This window comes from Armigeres subalbatus, chromosome 3 (assembly GCF_024139115.2).
Source record: "Armigeres subalbatus isolate Guangzhou_Male chromosome 3, GZ_Asu_2, whole genome shotgun sequence".
Lineage (NCBI taxonomy): Eukaryota > Metazoa > Arthropoda > Insecta > Diptera > Culicidae > Armigeres > Armigeres subalbatus.
In genome coordinates, this window is record NC_085141.1 from 303,355,437 (window position 1) to 303,379,133 (window position 23,697).

A 23,697-nucleotide genomic window follows, 5' to 3' on the forward strand; every position below is an offset into this window, starting at 1 on the left:
TGTTGTTTTTCCTGATTGCATATGCTCGAAGCTGAGTGGGCCCGCCGTACTTCGGTAGCGGTGGCATAAGCGGTAATCGCGACATTCATGGTCTTTGCCACTGCTGCTGGTGGAGCCAGTTTTGCACTGCCCATTTTCCCCCGACGAACTTAATTCACTTTTGCACTTTTTCTAAGTCAAATAGGCTGTGAGCTGGCTGGTCATGTATGTATAGTTAGTTACAAAACTATTTTACTCTTGTCAAAAGGAACTTTCGCACACGCCTGGTCGGAAAAGAAAAAATCGAACAAGCACACCCTTCATGACGAACGACGGCACCTTGACTTTTGCAGGGTGGATTAAGTCGAACCGAACGAGGTGTCCAACAGATTTATCCGCACGACAAATCGTGATACCGCGCAAGAGTTCCTGCCGTTCCAGGGCCAGGAAGCCCATCACCGTGTAGCATGCACGAATGCTGAGTGGGACCGTCGTAATTTGGAAGCAAATTCTGGTTTGCCCCGTCACCATGTTGGTGATTTTTAAACAATAAATATTAATATAAACGCTAATATATTTCATGTGCGTGTGTTGATATTTGATTTATTATTGGTCGTTGCATTTAAAATTTACTTGCTATTTAAATAAATGGTAAATGTGTGGCATTTAAATTCCATTGACAATTAATACATTTCAAATGCTGCACATAAAACCGAGTTGAGGGCAGTAGGCTTGCTTCTATATAGTTAGTGCACATAAAAAATATTGTTGATTTGATCTCAGTGTACAGTTGTGCACATGTGGTGCATGGGGAGTGTCCCTGCTTCGGCAGGGTAGCGTGTGGTCTGCTTCGGCAGTGGTGTGATTGATCTGCTCATGCTGAGGCAGGATTGTCGTAGCGTAATATCTGTAGGCCCAGGCAGTTACCGCTATTGACACCTCGAGGCATGGCAGCGGAGCGCCCGGGTGAGCATCCAAGTAAGACTCAAATGGTGTGAATGGTGTGCGAGCACCCAAGTCAGTCTCGCATGGGACGGGTGCCTGAGTGAGCGATAATGAGCGAGTACGTTTAGTACTGCCATCCCCCAGAAGTAGTACTGGGAGGTAGTTCCTGGGGGAAACGATGGTGGAGCCCAAGGGAGTTTAGGCGGTATTACCGGTATGGTCGAGTCCGACACTCCAGTACACTTCCGTGTGGTAGTTTGGCAACTACAATGCACGTGTACTGGGTTAGTGTGTAAATGCATTCTCCCTTGTAAAAAAAAAAAGGGCCGACTTGAATGATCTTCATCCTGAGCGTTGCACGGCTATTGCTTTAGCCTGTTGCCAGGTTAGATTTCGGTCGACTTCTTTTATTTCTTTATTGAGGTTTCGTCGCCATGAGCCTCTGGGTCTGCCTCTGGTGCGATGTCCCGCTGGAATCCAGTCTAATGCTTGTTTACAGATTTCGTTTCCGCCCCTAGTGTGGCCGACCCAGCCCCACTTCCGATTCTGAATTTCTGTTGCTATCGGCCTCTGGTGACAACGACGATGGAGCTCGTTGTTTGAGATCCAGTAGTGAGGCCACCAGGCCCGAATTATATCCAGCTTTCCACGCTCGGTAATGGCGGCTTATCGGTGTGCAAAAATCAATCAGTCACTGTACTGTTTGACACTGGCTGGAGGAAAGCCCAGTGGTCGAAATATTTATTAAATAAATATTAAATAATAAAAATAAGCGAATAAACAATTTTGAAACTCACGACTTTGCTTCAGCAAAAGCTCGATATACCAAGCACAAAATGCCACAACTGGCAGCGCTGCCGTCATCGTCGGTTTCTCGCTTCGCCTTTTTCGTTCGTTTCCCTTTTCACGCGGAGCTTCTCGTCTTCGTCAAGTCGCGCGGAGGTGTATGAGTGACAGTAGTCGTCACGGCAGAAGAAAAAGTGAAAATTTTCAGTGCATTCGGGAAAATATGCACTAAATTGTGCAATTTTCGGCCTCTTTCAAGTGCGGAAGTAAGCGGAAAATGGTGCGATAGTATACACCCTCGAAGGCATTCGTTCGATACGTGAAGTTTTGTCCTTGTTCGGTGAGTGTACCGAAGAAAGTTCCCGGAGGGGTTCAAGCTCCAAAGTGAAGTGCCGAGAAAAGAAAAAAAATTGACCCCCTCCCCCCCTCCTTCTGGTTGGTGTTACCATTTGGCGTGCGTGTGTACTTTTCGTGGTGGAGTCGCAGCCCCAACAACGAAGTGGTGGAGTTCTCCGCTAAGTCGCCGATAGGAAGAGCCATTTGAAAGGAATATACGGGCGGTAAGTGAAAATTACGCTGATTAAAATTGTTGAGGAAGAATCGATTCGGGGTTTTGATTCACCGCTTCGAGTAAAGTAGTGGTCTTTGTTTTGGGAGAGAGCTTTTTGTTATTATGTTTGTCAGTAGACTGCTATTTTTTTGTTTTGGGGGCACACAGAGATAAAGGTGCTCCACTGCCGATCGATATTTTGATCGTTCCTCTTGATGTGTAGCAACAAGCTTCTTTTATTATAGTGGTATCGTGGTTGCAAAACATTCACCTGCGTAGATGCTATTCAAATAGGTAGCACAGCAAATCGAAATTGATTCTCTTCCTCTTTAGTTTTTTCATCTAATGTCGAACGACTTCTAGTAACTAGTTATTGTAATAATTCTGAGATAAAAAATGTATAACTTGTAATCCGAAGGCTCTGGTCGAAGAGCTGGTTTATTTGTACGTTTGTGTGCAATGTGTAAAATATAAAAACATACTTCTGTGTACCCTTTAAAAAGCAATAACCATTTAAAATTAGGTGATACACAGAAGTATTCTTGTTGGAAGCTGTGTTGAAATTTTTATGTTTTTGATTTCTTCGTTTATGAGCTATATTATTATCAGAATTAATACAGAAGTGATTGTTTTATTTGAGCATAAATAAACTCATTATTAAGCTTTGTCTAGGTTAAAGTAACAATAACAATCTTTATTTTAATAGTTTGAATTGACATCGAGGAGCGGGATTACAATAAATAGATTGCTGTGATTTTGAAACGAAACGGTTGGTTACTGAGGATAACACACAGAGGGTTCAAGGAAGCATCTTAGGTTTGTAGAACAAGCCCCAATACGGTAGTACGATTCATCGGGACCATTGGCCCTAATACCGCATTGGGATAATGCTGGTAGTGAAGGCGATGCATCACTACTTCTCATTACGTATACGGGATAGCAAATGGGATGTAGTGTAGTTTCTTCTTCTTATTGATTCTGGGGTGACAAGTTTTACTTGCTAGGAATAATGGCCAGTTGCCAAGACTATATCCCATGTTGCTATTATCTTTACTGGTAGCCGTACCACCAATACTGGTATTTTTTTTCTTCTACAATGCATTAACGCACGACCCAGCACACGTGCTTAGTAGTTGCCAAGCTACCACACGCTACTGGAGTGTGGGACTCGACCAGTGAAGGTAATACAGACTAAACTCCCTTGGGATCCGTCCATCGTTTCCCCCAGGAACTGCCTCCCTTATGGGGGATAGGCTCATCCTGTCGCTGTCACCTAATTCACGCTCTAGTACACTAATTTGAGACTTATTTGGGTGCTCACTCTAGCACACTCTGCCACTCCTCCTGACATACGCGCTTACACAACATGTGGAACTTACTTAGGTTCTCACTTCTAACATACCATGTGAGGCTGACTTGGATGGTCACTCTACTCTCCTCTGTCTTTGCGCTCACTCTTCTGCCATGCCTCGAGGTGTCGACTGCGGTTGCCTCCCGCTGCGACACTCTTACCTCCACATGTTCAAACTTCCTATTCACTTCCCCGCGCTCAGTCTGTTTTTGCTCTAACTAACCAATCAAGTTAGTCATGCTTGTCGACTGCTGCTCGGCGCGCCAGATTCTCTGCAGACTGCAGGTAATCTGAGTGGTTGCAAACTGTGTTCCATTTCTCGACCCCATGGCACATACTTTGGAAAAGGGTATCCGGGGTTGTGTCCCGACCGCAAGCGTCTAGCAAAGCTCTTCTTTCGACGTCGAAACGAGGACATACGCACAGTATGTGCTCTGTAGTTTCATCAACACCTGGGCAGTCAGGGCAGACGGGGCCCTCCACGTACCATCTCTGCATAGCTAGCCTGAACATGTTCAGGTTCGCTATGATTGCTGCCTTGAGAGCGCCGGAATTCCACCGCGAATAATTCTTCGTTCGTCACCGTAGCCACCATTTTGGACGCACCCATATTGCCTTGTTATGCAGAAGGCCAGGAGGTTGTGGTTCGGAACGGGAAGAATACCTCATTAATCCTCGCCAACCTATCTGTGGACCGTTCGGGGGGTGAAGAGATCCCTTTGGTCTAGGCCATTACTATCCGGTAGGCGTCACCCCACGGATGCGCGTTGGCTCCTACGCGTAGGTTGTCGAAAGGCGCTCTCTTGCTGCTCTTGATGGCCTTGTTAAAGGCCATTTTTGCAGCTCGAAACACTTCACGATGGTCCGGTCTTTCATCTTCGGTGCGGGACGTTGCATCCCTCGTCTTGCCTTGAGGCAGGTTGATCGAAGGGCCGCAATCTCGGCACCTTCAGTGTTAGCTTGCGGTGGAAACTTCGCTGTCAAATGATTGGTCATTCTCCCACGGACCTGACAGGGATCCCCGGACCTCGGATGTTGCAAGCCATAATTGATCTTAAAGCGAATTGGTAGATGAACACTATGGGTGTAACCCTCGTCCACCCTCCAGTCCAAGTCTGGTGCCAGACCAGGACTTACAAATGTTACGTTAATCCATGACTCGACCCCGTTCCTTCTGAACGTGTTAACGGAACCATCATTGACTAGCACTGCGTCGAGCTTCGCTAGCGCTTCTAGTAACGCTTGACCCCTTCGATTAATGCAGCGGCTGCCCACTCCACTGCCCAAGCGTTAAAATCTTCTGCTATGACAACCGGTTACCCGAGCAAAAATGAATAACTAATTGATAACAAATTGTATTATCCGGTTATCGAACATATTGATAACTGAACTTGTTATCATTTTGGCTGAATTAACAGCCAACATAACAAAAATGATACCAGAATTTTGTTCCTGTAATAACTAACTGAAAACAAATTAGGTTATCACCGATACCAAATTGATAACACATTTTGGTATACATGTTATTCGCTCAAATAACAAATTAAGTTATTATTTAGTTATCAGCCATCACTGTTTTAACGACCAAAATAGTTCTTCTTTACCGACTTCGTTACGCATTGAAAAAAATGTTGGCATTCACTGGGAATCGAACTCGAATCGAATGATTGCACGGCGTCGTCTCTAGGCACTCACCCAATTACGCTTTCTTGAGGAGCAGGAGAGAAGAGCACTACGCTTTCTACGATCTTGCATTTACTATTTATAATCACATCATGATGTCATAACCATTTATGTGAATAACAGTCGGCTGGACAAAGTGCAAAGCAGAATAACTTATTAATAACAAACTTAATTATCCAGTTATATTGATAACTAGCATTATTATCATTCTGGTTGAATTACATGTCAACATAACAAAAATGGTAACCGAAATGAATTTAATTCAAAATAGCGATTCGGCAATCATTTAGGATAAATACAGTTCATCGTCTTTTATTGAATACATTTTGTTTTCAATTGTGACCAATTAAATAATAGGCTTAGGTCAGTTTTTCTCTTTTGTATTATCAATCATTAGGTTGCTATCAGCGCCATGCTGTAAATCGATTTCGGTTAAAAGTTTTATTCAAACTAAACCACAACCTTGCATTCCACAGTGAAACATTTCATGTTTTCATATGCATATATAAACATAAACACTGCTGATCCCAGGAAGAATTATTCCGTGAAAAAATGTAATTATTTGTGGATCCAGGGCCGGACAGTTTTCGGGGGCCCTAAATGTACGAAAAAGGTTGATTTTGGTACATAATTTTATGTGGGAGTCCGGGCCACGCGGAATTAGGATTTGTATGAAAATTTCGTATGGGTACCTAGTCCACAACGCGCATTTTCGCTTACAATGTCTGCCGGGTCGACTAGTTGAACATATTTTTGGGCCACTGTGATGGTTCATTCAAACACCTTCCAAAGGATTTTCTATTTCACATCTCGATATTCCTATGAGTCCTTCCCGTCCTTTCAACATCGACTATTGGAGGTTTGACTGCAGATGATCTTGCTCGTTTGCGTTCAAACCTAGGTTTAAACTGTCAATAGTTGAACAATTAGTCTTTGGTTGAGCACTTTGCTAACTCGACTAAAGTGCGAGCATGATTGTTTTCTATCCACAACACACGAGATCGTTGAAACTTCTTGATTATCCGACACTTCTAGTTAAATTTTCCGCTTCCCCATATACATAAGCACTGTGGATCCCAAGACGAATTATATTGCGGTTAGTCAAGACCATTCACCGTTGCTGAATGAGCACATGCCCTTGGATCATATGTTCGAGGAGCTGCAAGGCCATTTTAATTGCTTATTTAAACTACAATGCTTGGTTTTTAGATACATATTTCATTATTCAACGACATCTGAAATGAAAGTAAAGTAAATAAGCATAGTAAAACAAATAGGAAAATTTAAACTTTTGTGAAAATTCCTTTGATGGCAGAGAAACAAACAAATCAGTAGATATCGTTAGTAACGAGGAAAATCACAGTCTGCTTAGACGAAAATTTCAGTTCAGTGTTTGGAAACAGCTCTTGTCACACTATATTCATAGCATATAGGCTGGTACATTAAGCAGAAGTTAATATTGTGCCTTGCAACAAAATAACATCTTTCATGATCATTTTTCAAGGATTCTACAGATCTGGCATTCATCGCTACAAACCACCTCGTGGCGGTCAAAATTTCAAAATTATCAAAGTAGATTTTTGCTACAGGTATGTTTTTTTCAGGCGACTATCTGGCGCTTGTTTTTGGTTGCGTTGAAAAATAAGCGGAAGAGTAGATTTTTTTATGCGTTGTACAATATGTTTGAAAGAATACAATGCTTAACCCGATATCTGAACGACGCGAAATTTAGAAGAAAATTTCAAATTTGTATTGATAATACATTTTGTTATTATTCAGTTATCAGTTAATCACATGATTGATAACTAAATATCAAGTTGATAATAAGGATAACTAATCCTGTTATCAGTTTGATATCATTTCAGTTATCTGCCTTTGCTCGGGATACCGTTTACGCATTTGACCTTTCCAAGGCATAAAATGATTCATATTTGTGGAATGAATTAAAAAAAAATGAAAATGTCGGAGTAGCAACCATTGATATGTACAGTCAGTCTAAGCTAAGCTAAGCTAAGCTGAATTAAAAAAAATGAAAATATTTTTTTTCCAATTTTGTCACATACCCTGTTTTATCACCCCAAAATTCACCAGGGGGGTGACAAAATCGGGATATTACTGTATTTGGGTTTAAGGCCCCAAGTTTTACCGAAGGTTCGTCGGCATTGGCCAAAAGGCATACACGCCTTTGTGACTCTGGACTCAATGTTAGGTGTCCAGGAGAGCATGGAATAAAGAATTGTTCCATATATTTGATCCTTTAAAAAAACACATAAATAATTGAGTAATCTAAATAGCGTATCTGCAACGAGATTCCACAAAAGTGGAAATAATACTCCCTCTTGGGGGCATCTGCAGACACTTTTTCCAATCGCTGCTTGACGTAATGTCGAGTAGAGATGTCGGTTTTTAGGCATCTGGTGAGTGGTGAATCCATTTGGTTTTTATATTAGGTAGCCCATGACAACGTGCGGCTTTCAATATTGCATCGAAAGACACATTGTCAAAATTGAGCATGATTGCTTTTGAGCAAATGCTATCTCGATGTCGTAGGTAGACAACCTTGTGTGGAAGAGTCACGGCGGACTTTCCAGATTGGTAAGCATGTTGATTAACATGAAGAGGCATGTTCGCCAAACAGTCATCACGAATGTTATGATCGGTAATACGTTCTAAGCATTTCAGAACAAATGAGGTCAGACTGATGGGTCTAAAACTCTTTGAAGCACGTCCTCCTTTTGGTATAAACTTTACAGTGACAGAACATAATATACCCAGTAGCAAAATTGCGTACTAATTTTTTTTCAGAACATGTTTGATATGCTCAAAACCCTTCTGAACAACGGGACAGATCCCATCTTTCCCTGGAGATTTGTAGTGAGCAAAACTGTTAACCTAACAGTGTTAAGTGCCCATTGAATCGATTCAGTAGATATGATTCTACGAGCCTGAGCCCAAGACCCATAACTGCATGTAAAGACATCAGGAACATCCGAAGATGCCATATCGACACACCCAAGGAAATGTGTATCAAATAAGTGCTCTAACGCTTCTTCGTCTGAAGAAGTGTAGTCGCCATTCGGCTTGCGAATTTCGCCAACTTGGAAATCCTTGGATCTCGCAAGAATTTTATTTAGTCTACTGGCTTCATTCAAATTGGAAACAATTGTACGAAGGTTTTTTCCAGCCGGATCGTTCAGCAGATCTAAGAGCTTTCTTGTAGGCTTTCCGAGCCAACTTGAAAGACCCCTTCCCTGCTGAATGACGTATGTTCCAACTCCTTCTGCACTGCTTCCTGAGTTCGGAATTTCACCATGGGGTTCCTCTTGAGGGTTTTCTTCTTCTTCTTCTTATTGGCATTACATCCCCACACTGGGACAGAGCCGCCTCGCAGCTTAGTGTTCATTAAGCACTTCCACAGTTATTAACTGCGAGGTTTCTAAGCCAGGTTACCATTTTTGCATTCGTATATCATGAGGCTAACACGATAATACTTTTTTATGCCCAAGGAAGTCGAGACAATTTCCAATCCGAAAATTGCCTAGACCGGCACCGGGAATCGAACCAAGCCACCCTCAGTATGGTTTTGCTTTGTAGCCACGCGTCTTACCGCACGGCTAAGGAGGTTTTTACAGAACGCAATTTCTTCGAAAGCTTCCACGATGTGCAACGTTGTAGTATCAACGGCATCATCCAAGTCGGTAGGAGTTTCAATGGATGGTAGATATCCAAGAAATTTTGTCAAGAGCAACTCTGTATAGAGATCCTAGTTGGTTGAACGAGGATTTGTAAAACGCAAGGTCTGCGTGAGCAAATGTACAACGAGCCATATAACGTTAGTGTTTTGGCTTAATGCGATAAGGCACAAGGCAGTATCACTATTCGATGAATTAAGTTGGTTTATTTTCTTTATCAAGTGGTTTATTGTGTAGTCTAAATTAGGGTACTAATAAAAATGATAATTTCAAATGTGCAAAACCGGCGGTACACAAAACATAACACAAATACCTAATAGGGAAAAATTCTACAAAATATGGGCTCATCGAACATGGTTTAGTGTCACAAATCGCTTAAAATGGTTGATTTTTTGCAAATCCCATAAAATCTGTCCCGTCGATCGTGTTATGTTATTCAATCCTCTAATCTATTTACCATATCTTTTTTCTTCTCCAGGAATTTCAGAAAACATCATAAACCTCGGATAAACTTTAACCGCTGGCTATGGATACGAACGAAGCCGATGCCCCGCAGGCATCCACTTCTGCGGCGACCATGCCAAAATCGCCATCCACCGGTGGTGGTCGCAAACGTAAACTATCCACCGATGAATGCACTAACGAGCAGCCGAACATGAAGATCCTGTCGGTTGAACTGTCCGACATTGAACTGCAGGTATCGCTCATGGACTTGAGCGACGAAATCCTAATGGAAATTTTTCTCAACTTGGACAGCAATAGCCTGGTTGCCCTGTCCGAGTGCTGTTTGCGCCTGAACAACTTAGTCCAGGACAAGAAGCTTTGGATATCGGCCGATTTCAGCTCGTCCCGCTCGGGCACCCAGGAGCTACAAAGGAAGATAAAACATCTGCAAGCGGAAACCCGTTCACTTAAGATCCGTGGCACGGCCGGTTTGTATCCGCTAGATAAGTGGAAAACGCCAACCCTGACCGCGAACCTGCTGATGTGGATTAACAAATACTGCCCGCAGTTGGAGCACTTTGAAATCAACGAGGGATACTTCGACACGAACAACATGGCGATCATTTCGTTTCCACCGAGTATACGGACGTTGGTTTTCCGCAAATGTGAAGCGGATCGCTCAATGGCTTCCGAGATTCGGATGGGATTCCTGTCGAAAATCGACAGAACATTGCAAAAGTTGGAAGTGAGTTTAGGGTTTAGCATTGTGAGTGGTTCTAACTAATGGGTGCTTTTGTTTTTCGCAGGAACTCACAATCGAATATTGCAGTTGGTTCGATACGCACGATTTTATGGCTCTTTCTAAGGTGCCACATTTGCGATATTTAAGCTTACGGGGCTGCGCCAACATGAAGGATAGCGTACCATATGCCAGTATTGCTACGCGGTTTGGTTTTAAGAAATTAGAGGTAAGTTTTTGCGCATTTTCGTTTATCTTGTAATGTGTTATTTTTTTTTGAACGTGAGGATATATGGAAATCTGTTTTTTTAATGATTAATAGGAACTTATGGAAATTCGACAAAATACTTAATATCGCCTAAGCCATGTGTCTGAATTTGTTCTTACTCCTTTGCATCTACATTTTGAACGATTCCAACAGGTTCTAGATCTTCGCGATACCCCCATATCGGATTCCGACGTCAGCTGTTTCAACATTGTTCACTCGCTGAAAGAGCTTCTGCTGGAATGTCCGGAGTACCTTCGAACCGAGCGCGGTTTGAATGAGTACAACGAAGCCGAACGGCAACGTGTAGAACAGCTGCGCCAAATAGCCAATCAGGACATTATTAATATTCGATACCATCCGGGTGCCGATGTTGCTGCCAATCAGCAGGAAAACGCTCAACCAGCGGATGAAAATGCGGCTGAACCGGTTCCGCCGCCACGTCCTCCGCGACCCCATTTTTTGGGAGAAGGACGCAACGTGTATCGGTTTGTTAATCGGCACTTTTTTCCTAACCTGCACGAGAATGCCGGTGATAATGTGATTCGGATCATCAATCGGGCCGATTTGGATCCTGCAGGTGCTGCTGCAAATCAAGCCGATCAGCAACAACAAGCAAATAATAATAACGATGCACCAGCTGCAGGGGCAGGGGCGGCAGATGCACCAGCGCCAGCAGCTGCACAAAATGAGGAACAACCAGCGCGACCGGCGGCCCCAATTATAGCACCACTGCCACCTTTGCCAGATATCCCCGAAATCCGCCAACGTCATGTTAGAATCGTGTACAATCGACACAACATCATAAGGATCGTTAATCATCCGGAACGGAACAACAACAATAACAATGGAGAGAACGTCCACAACGAACAGCAGCAGAATCAATTACCATTATACCGGCTACCGGTCGAGGTAGCTTATCAACAAATTTTTGAAGCAGGCAATAGAGATCGCGCAGAAAACGGTCCAGTTCCAGCTGTGGCACCTCAAGCTCAGGCACCTGCGGCTGCTGCTGCAGCAGCAGTGGTGGCAAATGGTCCGGTCGCGAACGGGGGAGACGCCATAAATGGTCACGAAAATCAAAACGCTGAAAACGGCGAACGGCCAGCTGCAGCAGCACCGGAAGTGCGGAATCCACCGCCGCCTCAGCCACAGGAAGATGTCAATGGTAGGTGGATTGATGGGATATTTTTATTTTACTATTGAATGTTCAGCATGATGGGAAACCTCAGGGGCCGTACACATAATAACGCAAGGGACTTTTCTGGGTTGGTCAATCCTCCTTCTCCCCAAGTATTATTTTATATCATTTAGGCTTTGGTCCGATTCGTGAATCAAAATCGAATTAAACTTAAAAGTGACAGTTCAAAAATTTCCAAATAACCCTGCTCGCAGAGCAAGATTACTTTTGACAGATATTGAATCATTTTTGATAGATGTTTTGTTGGTCTTGCTGGGTAGCACCAGCCATTCTTACGAGCGGGGGATTTCATAATTTCCGAACTGTTATTTTTAAGTTTAATTCGATTTTAATTCACGAATCGGACCAAAGCCTTAGGGTCTGTCTCATTTGGAGAATTATTAAACTTAAAAGTGACAGTTCGAAAATTAAAAAAAACACCTGGTTATAAGAATGGCCGGTGCCACCCAGCAATTCCAATAAGACATCGATGAAAAATGATTCGAATCTGTCAAAAGTCATCTTGCTCTGCGAGCGGGTTATGCGGTAATTATAGAAATATCACAATACACGGTTCGAGGCCGCATCTCTCCATCCTCGAATGAGCCCCACGCTCGCCAAATCGTTTTGCACCTGGTCTGCCCACCTCGTTCGCTGTGCTTTACGCCGTCTCGTACCTGCTGGATTGAAACCGAACACCATCTTTGCAGGGTTGCTGTTCGGCATTCTTGCAACATGCCCTGCCCATCGTACCCTTCCGGCTTTAGCTACCTTCTGGATCCTGGGTTCGTCGTAGAGCTGGGCAAGCTCGTGGTTCATTCTTCGCCGCCACACACCGTCTTCTTGCACACCGCCAAAGATGGTCCTAAGCACCCATCTCTCGAATACTCCGAGTGCTTGCAAGTCCTCCTCGAGCATTGTCCATGTTTCATGTCCGTAGAGCACTACCGGTCTTATCAGCGTCTTGTACATGACACATTTGGTGCGGTGGCGAATCTTTTTTGACCGCAGTTTCTTCTGGAACCCGTAGTAGGCCCGACTTCCACAGATGATGCGCCTTCGAATTTCACAACTCACATTACTATCAGCCGTTAGCACGGATCCAAGGTAGACGAATTCCTCGACCACCTCGAAGGTACACACTTAACTCATTTCACAGTATTCGGTAAATTTTACCGAAATCTCAACAGCAGAACTGTTCGGTAATTATTTTACAGATTTGTTGTAATTTTTTCCATTGTTCAACTGTCAAAATCACCGAAAACCAGTAAAATTATTTACCGAACAGTTCTGCTGTTGAGATTTCGGTAAAATTTTACCGAATTCGGCGATTTATTTTAAGTGTGTATCCCCATCTATCGTAACACTGCTTCCCAGGCGGGCCCTGTCACGCTCGGTTCCACCCACAAGCATGGACTTTGTCTTTGACGCATTCACCACCAGTCCAACTTTTGTTGCTTCACGTTTCAGGCGGGTGTACAGTACTGCCACCTTTGCAAATGTTCGGCCGACAATGTTCATGTCATCCACGAAACAAATAAATTGACTGGATCTGTTGAAAATCATACCTCGGCTGTTACACCCGGCTCTCCGCATGACACCTTCTAGCGCAATGTTGAACAACAGGCACGAAAGTCTTAGTCCCCGGCGCTATTCGAACGAACTGGAGTGTTCGCCCGAAATCTTCACACAATTTTGCACACCATCCACTGTTGCTTTGATCAGTCTGGTAAGCTTCCCAGGGAAGCTGTTCTCGTCCATAATCTTCCATAGCTCTACGCGGCATTTTTGAAGGATTTGCCGTACAGTAAAGATCTGGTCCGTTGTCGAGCGTCCATCGAAGCCGGTTTGATAACTCCCCACGAACTCGATTACTAATGGTGACAGACGTCGGAAGATGATCTGGGATATCACTTTGTAGGAGGCATTAAATATGGGGAATATAACCCTTACCTTCCACTCCTCCGGTAGCTGTTCAGTTTCCCAGATTCTGACTATCAGTTTGTGCAGGCAAGTGTCTAGCTTTTCCGGGCCCATCTTGATGAGCTCAGCTCCGATACCATCCTTACCAGCTGCTTTATTGGTATTTAGCTGTTGGATGGCATACTTCCCTCAAGGTGGCCTTGACTTTCACTGCCTGTACTCTCAGCGCCATTCAAATGTTCCTCGTAGTGCTGCTTCCAACTTTCGATCACCACACGTTCGTCCGTCAAGATGCTCCCATCCTTTTCCCTGCACATTTTGGCTCGCGGCACGAAGCTTTTGCGGGATGCGTTGAGCTTCTGATAGAACTTGCGTGTTTCTTGAGAACGGCACAGCTGTTCCATTTCCTCGCACTCCGCTTCTTCCAGGTGGTGTTTCTTCTCCTGAAAACGGCGGATCTGCTGTCTCCGCTTCCGTCTATAACGTTCCACGTTCTGCCGGGTACCTTGCTGCAGCGCGACCGCCCGCGCTGCGTCCTTCTCCTCTAGAATCTGTCTGCACTCTTCGTCTAACTAATCGTTCCGTCGACTTTGTCCCACATACCCGACGTTGTTCCCCGCTGCGTCGTTAATGGCTGCTTTAACTGTAATCCAGCAGCAGGGTTTGAATCCAAAGGAGAATGAGAAATTCTCCCACTTATCATGTCTGTATACACTCTCGATAGGTAGCATACCGGGGGCCCTCCTTAGCCGTGCGGTAAGACGCGCGGTTACAAAGCAAGACCATGCTGAGGGTGGCTGGGTTCGATTCCCGGTGCCGGTCTAGACAATTTTCGGATTGGAAATTGTCTCGACTTCCCTGGGCATAAAAGTATCATCGTGTTAGCCTCATGATATACGAATGCAAAAATGGTAACTTGGCTTAGAAACCTCGCAGTTAATAACTGTGGAAGTGCTTAATGAGAACACTAAGCTGCGAGGCGGCTCTGTCCCAGTGTGGGGATGTAATGCCAATAAGAAGAAGAAGAAGAAGAAGAAGGTAGCATACCGTGAGAGACGTTGTTCGGTAGCTGTTACGATAATGAACTGATTCGGGGGGCTACAACCCATGATAAATTTCTTTTAATAAGCCTCAATTGCGGGGGGCACCGATTCTGATGATATATTTACACTTGTATTACACAGCTGTGCGAAAAAAATATAGTCCCCAATATAAAATGAGCGAGAGAAACGTGTTTTATCAAACCCCGTCGGTGGGGGCCGCCTATCCGAAACAGTTTTTTTCCAACATGTATTATACAAGTGCGATAGTTTTGTTTTCATGGCTTGTTATGATTCGAAGAGGTTTTTGTTTCTCTTTTATCGTTGTTCGTTATCTATACAAAGCAATTTCTGCAAGCCCTGTCCAGCAGTCCTCAAGAGGGGCTCCATCGAGCTCACCCTCTTCCGGCAACCCTGCCTCGTAAGCAGTGCTGCGCGTAAGCAGTGCCGACATCAGGTTGCTTCAGTCGCTCTACGTCGTATCGCGGCGGTCGTCGGTACCGAACATTGTTGATGACGGATAGTTTTGGGCGCAGTTTAACCATCACCACTTTTAAGTTTAATTTCATTTTAATTCTCCAAATGACACAGACCCTTATTATATGAACTGTAATAAAATGACACACGCAACCCCAATTTCTATAAGCCCTTACGTGATTAGTTTACGGCCCATCAATAGTTTTATATTCTATCTGATCGATCCATATTGATCGCTTCACAATCGTCTTGCAATTCTAAAATCATTTACCTTCTCACAGGGATGAATGGCTGTAGCACAGCTAGAAACCCTTATAAAAAAAAGATTTACCTTCTCAGTGTAGCGTCTTTCATATGTACTTCACCATACATTTGAATCATGTGTTAGGAACTGTATTTAGGGAGTTATTGCTATTAATGGACCCCGTGCATATAATGAACAAAACCCCAAATTAAACGCTGAAATCGACCATCTTCCAGCAAACTTCTGTCGGATGCTGCAGTTGCTTCATATATCAGGACAACTGTTACAGTTCCATACAATTGTTATAGACTGGGAAACAAGAATTTAGTTATATTACCATTGGCGTAAATAAGGGTGGCTACGGAGGGCTTGGCCCTCCCCAGAAAAAAAATTAGCCCCCCCTAGGATTTGAAAAGTTAGTTTGCAATGATATCATTTTTTTACATATATCGTAAGCGTCCCTTATTCTGCGCGGCACCTAATTCTACGCACTTTGGCACTAAATTGTTTTTTTTTTATTTACTGTTTATATATTTACTTTACAACAAAAAGTTGGGAATTTATTAATGCTGTCTAATGAGCAGCTCGAGGTAGCTCAAAGTTATTCCCGCCCTGCTCGTTCTTTTTTGTCAACAAATGGACATGGGAGGTTTGGGAATAACTTCAAGCTGCTCATTGGACAGCCCTATTGTTGTCATAGGGTCCTAATGATGATAGCTCTTATAATCCTCTCCTGGTATCCGTTGATCTTCGCAGTTTCCAAGATGTGTTGTAGTTCCTTCATTTTTCCTTCTTCGCTCAGGGGTATCGTCTGCATCCTGTAAATCGTGATGAAATGCTGCCATTTTATGTTGATACGAATGGTTCGATGTATATGGGATGTGTGCGTGGGCTTCCTGTAGATTTCGAGGCTCAATGTTGTATTTGCTTCCCTGATGACCAGTAGATCCAAGAAAGGTAGTTTACCTTCTTTTTCCTCCTCGAAGGTAAATTTGATGTCCTTATGCACGTTGTTTATCGCTTCCAAAATTCTGGGTAGATCCTTTCGGCTGATGATGCTGAAGATGTCGTCGACGTATTTCCACCATTTCTCGGGTAGTATTCCTTGTTCCTGTAGGTTGTTCTCCAGATTCGCCATGAACAGTTCGTATAAAAACGGTTATAGCGGATTTCCCATCGGTGCTCCCTTCGTCTGTTTGTAGTAGTTCCGTCATGCATAGCCTCGCCAGATTTCATTTTTTCTTCACCTTTCTTCGCCATGTTGTTTCCGTCCTTTGTGTTAGCAGCCAGTCCTCTAGAACATGGGTTCCCAAACTGTGGGTCGCGACCCCCAGAAGGGGTCGTAGGATGATCAATGGTGGGTCGTGAAAGACAAATCTTGATTTATACCTTTGTCACTATTTTGTCCCACAAGTCTTTACCAGCTTTTAGATAGCGATCTAAGTAATAATTCGATGATTAGAGAACATCAAACTTGACGAGGTCAATGGCCTTCTTTCATTGTGCAAATGGCAAATAGAATGAAGTTCAATACAATCCACATCTAATCAAAAACCCAATCCAGAGCTAATCTAAATCAAATCCAAATCCCATCTCAATCCAAATCATATCCAATTCAAGTTTAATTCATATCCAAATCCAAATTTAATTCAAGTCCAATCCATATCAAACTCAAATCCAATTCAATTTCAAATCGCATTGAAATCCAATCTATATATAATCCAAATCTACTTCAAATCCAATCCATAACAAATTGAAATCCAATTTAATTTCGAATCGAATCCAAATCTAATTCAAATCCAAATCCAATCTAAAGCCAATCAAAATCTAATTCAAATCCTTCCAAATATAATTTGATTCCGATCTAAATCCAATATAAATTTAATCCAATTCCAATCTAAATACAATCAAAATCATATTCAAATCTAATTCTAATCCAATCCAAATCTCATTAATTTCCAAATCCAATTGAAATACAATCTAAATCAAATCTACATCCAATTCAAATCCAATGCAAATTCAATCAAAATCCAATTCAAAACCAACCCAAAACCAATCCAAATTTCATCCAAATCCAATAAAATTCCACATCCAATCAAAAAAAATAACAATGATGGGATCAATTTATTATGATTTGTTCAATCTAACGCCAACTCATTTTTATCCAATTCATAAAAATCAATGCATTTATAACTGGTGGGTCGCAAGCAATTTGGGATTCTGCTAGGTGGGTCGCATACCCAACAAGTTTGGGAAGCTCTGCTCTAGAAGATTCAGACCATCTTTCACTCGGCAGAGTGCGATTGATTCGCATTCTATACCAGCTCGCCCAGCCCGTTGTTGGGGGGCATGGAGTGCGATCCTCTCGTTTAATAAACAATATACACTCGCTTGACTGTGGATATACAACAGTAAAACACATGTGGAGATTGGACAAATCAAGCATCCGAAAGATATTCAATTTGCAAAAAAGAGAGCTAACCGCGATGGAGGTTGGTACTCGGATTCTGATGGCTTTTCCGCAAACGTGACCTTTAAGTGGTCTTGTTGTGTAGGGGTTATCACGCCTATCTAGAGAGTAGGAGGTTGAGGGTTCGAGTCCCTCCAAGACACGTGGATTCTTTTTCGCAAATTTCATATCAATTTGTCCATTTCGAAACATGTGCTGTGCATATGCACAGCCAAGATATTTAACAAAAAAATGGTTTTCGTACGGCCGAGTTGCCGAATAATATGCAATTAATTGCAAATCTTGTCCTTATTATCAATAATGTTGTCCAATGAGCAGCTCAAAGTTTATCCCATCCTGCTCGTTCTTTTTAGTCAACAAATGGACATAAGCGGGATGGAATTAACTTCAAGCTACTTCAAGCTGCTCATTGATCAGCACTAATTCAAACCTAATGGACATTGAAAAAAATCAACACGTAAGCTATCAGTACACTGTTTGTCATAATAACAATTATTGGTCAAGTTAGCCTGATAAATATGTCGATTTCTAATCTGTTTGATAGATGTCCGGATCAACTTGACAAATATTTGCCATTATGACAAACAGTGGACTGCGGGCTTTAGTCTCAGCCAGTTGACAGACAAATGTTAATAAAAGAAAAGAAAAAAAACAAATTGCTCATAAATGTTTACAATTAGAATCTGACCCCTGATTCTGACTAAACACATCATCTGATGATTGAAGGTACTTGTACAGATATTCAATAAAAGATTATTTAATTATTTAGCTTCTCGTCTATGGGGCTACTTTACGCTTCAAACGATTCCACTCTAATACGCCCCCTCTCATATCCACAGTCCGAGTGATTCTGCACGGGGCCATACAGAACAACCAACCCAGGATGATGCCGCACGTGATCATCGTCAGAGGGGAGAACAATCCCGCAGGAGCAGGTGAGGCAGCCGATAACAATCAGCAACGACCGGCCAACGCATTCTACCAGTATCTTAACATAGGTCCAGGCGCCCAGGGACCGAACTACGTTTCGCTGGTCAGCGATCGCGGGGTGTGCGCATACGGCGTTTCCCGACAAGAACTCGGAGGGGCGGCGTTCATCCGAGAGTACCTCCGGCCAAACGCCACCAGCCTGGAGCGACTGTTGGTGCGAAACTACAAACTGGTCACCGATACCTCGCTGGATCATCTCGAATCGGCTGCACCGCATCTGAAGCTGCTGGACGTTACCGGAACCTCGGTCACAGCGGAAGGCGTCCGTAGGTTCCATCTAGCCCGACCTAACTGTACCATACTTTCGGACTTTGATTAGACTAGCGTGTTGATTAGATTATAATATATTAAGTCAGGGTAGGACTGTACTGTGCGTATTTGTTTTAAGAAGACAAGTTTTATGGATCTTTTCTACTGCTTAGAATTCCTATGAAAATATTTAAATATTGATTTTTTGAATTAATTTAATGAACTAAGGAAGCAAACTTCCAAGTAAACGACCCAATTCAAAAATTATTTTCTAAGACAACTACACTTCGATTAAATTAAGAAAAACATTTTTATTTAAATATATTTTTTTATTTTACAAAAATGAAATTTACAAGTGAAAAAGGTACGTCACTAAATTATCCTAGAATCATTACAATGATTGAAAAATAAATGTGCAGTATTTAAAGAATACATTCAAACTCTTACACTCTTTTTGTCCTAATCTTCGAAAATCTAAATACCAATGTACCTAAATATATTTATTTCTTAGTATATCTCGATGCCGCCGCATCCGAAGCCGCCACAAACGTCCGCTTCAACTTGGTTTCGCGCGACTGCCGATACTCTGCTGCCACATCCTTTGAAAGTTCCGCAATGAGGGTCATCGTTTCCGCCGGGTAGCGACATCCCAAGAACTCCACGTTGGTGAAAACCTGCGCCAGACAAACCAGCTCGTCCTCGGAGAAGCGATCCTTGTGGCGTTCCATGAACATCCGGCGCAGTTCCCAGTGCTCGTCGCACTCGTAGAAGGTTTTGTACTTGTTCACGTCGAATTTGGCTCCGGCCATGGTTACCAGGACAAGATTTCGTTGTTTTCCGGAGTTATGCGGACTGGACTGCAACGAAGGTAAACGGTGGCGATTTCGAAACCCACAGAGGAACGAAGCAGCGGAATTATAATAAAATAATTGAATCTGCTGGATTTCACGCGGGATAGGTAGAACAAACTTCAGGAACGAACTTTACGTGAAAACAGGGCGAGAGAACTGAAATCGCCTTGCCAGCTTTATCAAAATGAAACATCAACAACATCTGTCACTCACTGTCGATCGAAACGTGTTTTTCGAAAGGGCGAAAGTAAAACGTAATACACTGAAAATAATCTGTGAGAAAATTTCATCATACATATTAAATATTAAATATTGTACGTTGAATTGAGGACTGGACCCGACGGTTTGAAATCGCCGGTCCATCTAATCGACGTTGAAATTGTCGGTCGATGAAAGAGTGAGAGAGCTACACGACATGCCTTTTGAATTGACACTTTTTGTTCACTGCTCGCATTGGCGCAACGCATACCCCGCATAATCATGAACCATAATTGGAACATAACTCATAACAATAAAAAAGTTATCCCTACCTACCATTCTGATGTTTAGGGCCCATTCACAAATTACATAACGCTTTTGGGGGTGGGAGGGTGTCTGTCCGAGCGTTACGGCCCATACAAATTTTAGAACCATTCCATACAAAAAACCCAGATTAATCCACCTAGCGTTGGTGGTGCCTTTCTCGCATTTAGTTAAGACACCAACCTTATATGGGGTTGTTATGGTCCGATGTACCATTTTCTTCATAACTTTTCAACGCAATGACCGATCGTTATAAAATTCAATAGTGATCAACAAGGCTTTGTCCCCTGTCGAATGAAACTTGTTGCGAGAAAATCGGTTAAGGATTACTATACGAAAAGTTGTCTAATGTTTTTTATAGCTTTTGTGCACACACATACATACACACGGACAGACAGACATGTGCTCAGCTCGTCGAGCTGAGTCGATTGGTATATAATACTATGGGTCTCAGAGGCTTCTATAAAAAGTTCGTTTTCGGAGTGAAATGATAGCCTTTCGGTACAACTTAGTTGTACGAGAAAGGCGGGGTGGGTGGGGGTTAAAAATGGTCAATTTTAGCGTTATGTAATTTGTGAATGAACCCTTATTCCTGGCTATCTCTGCAGAATTCTGAGGAGTTATTTCGGCTTCGCTTCGAACCGACAGGGGGCTCACCTGGACAGAGAAGGACCAAATGTTCAGTTTCGGCTTCGCTTCGAACCGACAGGGGGCTCACCTGGACAGAGAAGGACCAAATGTTCAGTTTCGGCTTCGCTTCGAACCGACAGGGGGCTCACCTGGACAGAGAAGGACCAAATGTTCAGTTTCGGCTTCGCTTCGAACCGACAGGGGGCTCACCTGGACAGAGAAGGACCAAATGTTCAGTTTCGACTTCGCTTCGAACCGACAGGATTGGCGAGCCGATTTCGTCCTTTTCTATGCAGTTCGTTCTTCGGCTTGACTACTCTGGAAGGGCTTTTAATACTTTTCGAATCTCCGGTGAGGAGAGAGAAACTAGTTTTTTAACGCTTGAATTTTTTTTGTTTTATTACCGTACTTAACAACGGTTGTTTGGATAATGACAATTTTCTTTTTTCGGTTCCAATGCTTACTTGATTTCCTCAACAACACCCAAGTAACCAAAAGTTGCTTTAAGAGTACATTTTTCGCTTAAGCAGCTCAGTGAAGCTGAGGAACTTTTGGTGACTCGGACATTGAGGTACTAAAAACAATATAGGTAGGTCCTAGTAGGTCCGACTTGCAAAAAAAATCTATTGAATTAAAACTGTGACTGCTATAGACGACGATGAGCGACTTACTGGAGCTTGCAAAATTGCGCGAGTCCAATGATCAGCTTGAAGTAGTTGGAAGTTATTCTCAACCCGCTCATGTCCATTTGTTGACGAGAGAAACTTCAATCTGCTTATTGGACGGCACTGGTACGATGAAGAAGTGGCAGCAAAATTTAATACGAAAGGAAGGTTCACCTATCTGCTCACACAATTTCCATCGGGCCGTGGATGTTTCAGGAGGTATCTGCAAAGATTTGGAAACGTGTCCGTACCGGAGCACGTGATATTCGACTTTTTACTATTCAGAACAGTAAGAAGTGGGATCTGAACGGGTAGTGCTCGTGCCATAAACTCCGAGTACATTGTTTAGAACCGCGTAGAGCTATGGAAAATTATGGACGAGAACAACTTCCCTGGGAAGCTTACCAGACTGATCAAAGCAACGGTGGATGGTGTGCAAAACTGTGTGAAGATTTCGGGCGAACACTCCAGTTCGTTCGAATCGCGCCGGGGACTTAGACAAGGGGATGGACTTTCGTGCCTGTTGTTCAACATTGCGCTAGAAGGTGTCATGCGGAGAGCCGGGTGTAACAGCCGGGGTACGATTTTCAACAGATCCAGTCAATTTATTTGCGGATGACATGAACATTGTCGGCCGAACATTTGCAAAGGTGGCAGAACTGTACACCCGCCTGAAACGTGAAGCAACAAAAGTTGGACTGGTGGTGAATGCATCCAAGACAAAGTACATGCCTGTGGGCGGAACAGAGCGCGACAGGGCCCGCCTGGGAAGCAGTGTTACGATAGACGAGATACCTTCGAGGTGGTCGAGGAATTCGTCTACCTCGGATCCTTGCTAACGGCTGACAACAACGTTAGTCGTGAAATACGAAGGCGCATCGTCTGTGGAAGTCGGGCCTACTACGGGCTCCAGAAGAAACTGCGGTCAAAAAAGATTAGCCACCGCACCAAATGTGTCATGTACAAGACGCTTATAAGACCGGTTGTCCTCTACGGACATGAAACATGGACAATGCTCGAGGAGGACTTGCAAGCACTCGGAGTATTCGAGAGACGGGTGCTTAGGACCATTTTGCGGTGTGCAAGAAGACGGTGTATGGCGGCGAAGAATGAACCATGAGCTCGCCCAGCTCTACGGCGAACCAGGGGCTACCCCGTTTGGCATAAAGTCATTTGGCATAAAGCCGTTTGGCATAAAGTCGTTTGGCATAATGGTCATTTGGCATAATAGTCGTTTGGCATAATGGTCGTTTGGCATAACGCAATGAAAATGATCTTATTTTCGATATTCATATTCAATCGCGTAATATAAAAGAAAGGATGATCTCCCTTTTTGCATTGCACCGAGCAAATGCTCCCTTCAAAGGAAGGCATCATCAACCAATCGCGTATATTAAAAGAAGGAATCATCCCCCTTTTGCATTGCTCCAAACAAACGCGTGCTTTAAAAGAAGGCATCATCAACTCTTTTTCATCATCCTGAGCAATCGCGTAATATAGAAAAAAAAATTATATCTCCTTTTGCATTGCATCAAGCAAACGCGTGCTTTAAAAGAAGGCATCATCAACACATTCGCATTATCCCGAGCAATCGCGTAAATTAAAAGCAGGAATGATCTCCTTCTTTTTGCATTGCACCGGACAAATGCGAGCTTTAAAAGAAGGCATCATCAGCCCTTTTTTATTATTCCGAGTTATTGCGTAATTTAAAAGAAGGAGTATCCTCCCCTTTCGCATTTCACCGAGCAAACGGTAAAAAAATATATATACGTGATATATATTTATAAAATAAATGCTATATCACGTATTTCGTCTTTCTTAACCTTCTGTCTGTGCTCAAAAAAACTTACGTTGTCTGTGCTCTGGGGTCAAATTGACCCCAAATTGAAATTGTTATAACTTTTTTTATGTTAGGCCAATTTTGGATTTCTTGGTCTGTTTCGAAAGATAATTTAATCATCTTTCAGGTCGTTACCGAAGATTGACCATAGGTGGGTGGGTACATCGCGGGAAGGTGTTTTA

General features: G+C 43.1%; 2 protein-coding genes across 3 annotated transcripts; one reads left to right on the forward strand and one right to left on the reverse strand.

Moving 5' to 3' along the window:
• The first annotated feature begins 1,835 nt into the window (after positions 1 to 1,835).
• Positions 1,836 to 19,439, forward strand: LOC134225042 (uncharacterized). Of its 2 annotated transcripts, XM_062704799.1 has the most exons (6): positions 1,836 to 2,270; positions 9,465 to 10,175; positions 10,237 to 10,398; positions 10,591 to 11,602; positions 18,608 to 18,703; positions 18,767 to 19,439. In XM_062704799.1, the coding sequence occupies exons 2-6, from the start codon at positions 9,513 to 9,515 to the stop codon at positions 19,075 to 19,077; spliced, it is 2,244 nt and encodes a 747-aa protein (XP_062560783.1). In that variant the 5' UTR covers positions 1,836 to 2,270; positions 9,465 to 9,512; the 3' UTR covers positions 19,078 to 19,439. The 2 variants fall into 2 exon arrangements, with proteins under 2 accessions (XP_062560783.1, XP_062560782.1); XM_062704798.1 differs by having other exon boundaries at positions 18,608 to 19,439.
• Positions 19,316 to 20,052, reverse strand: LOC134225043 (partner of xrn-2 protein 1-like). The gene has a single exon (XM_062704800.1). It carries the CDS (start codon positions 19,814 to 19,816, stop codon positions 19,508 to 19,510), a length of 309 nt encoding a protein of 102 aa, XP_062560784.1. The 5' UTR covers positions 19,817 to 20,052; the 3' UTR covers positions 19,316 to 19,507.
• Positions 20,053 to 23,697: the final 3,645 nt, after the last annotated feature.

Bases quoted from the DNA above. Each gene is read 5' to 3' on its own strand.
- LOC134225043 (XM_062704800.1), bottom strand. From the start codon at position 19,816: ATGGCCGGAGCCAAATTCGACGTGAACAAGTACAAAACCTTCTACGAG.
- LOC134225042 (XM_062704798.1), top strand. From the start codon at position 9,513: ATGGATACGAACGAAGCCGATGCCCCGCAGGCATCCACTTCTGCGGCG. The intron at 10,399-10,590 runs GTAAGTTTTTGC...CGATTCCAACAG, and splicing joins TTGGTTTTAAGAAATTAGAG to GTTCTAGATCTTCGCGATAC. The intron at 11,603-18,607 runs GTAGGTGGATTG...TCATATCCACAG, and splicing joins GCCACAGGAAGATGTCAATG to TCCGAGTGATTCTGCACGGG.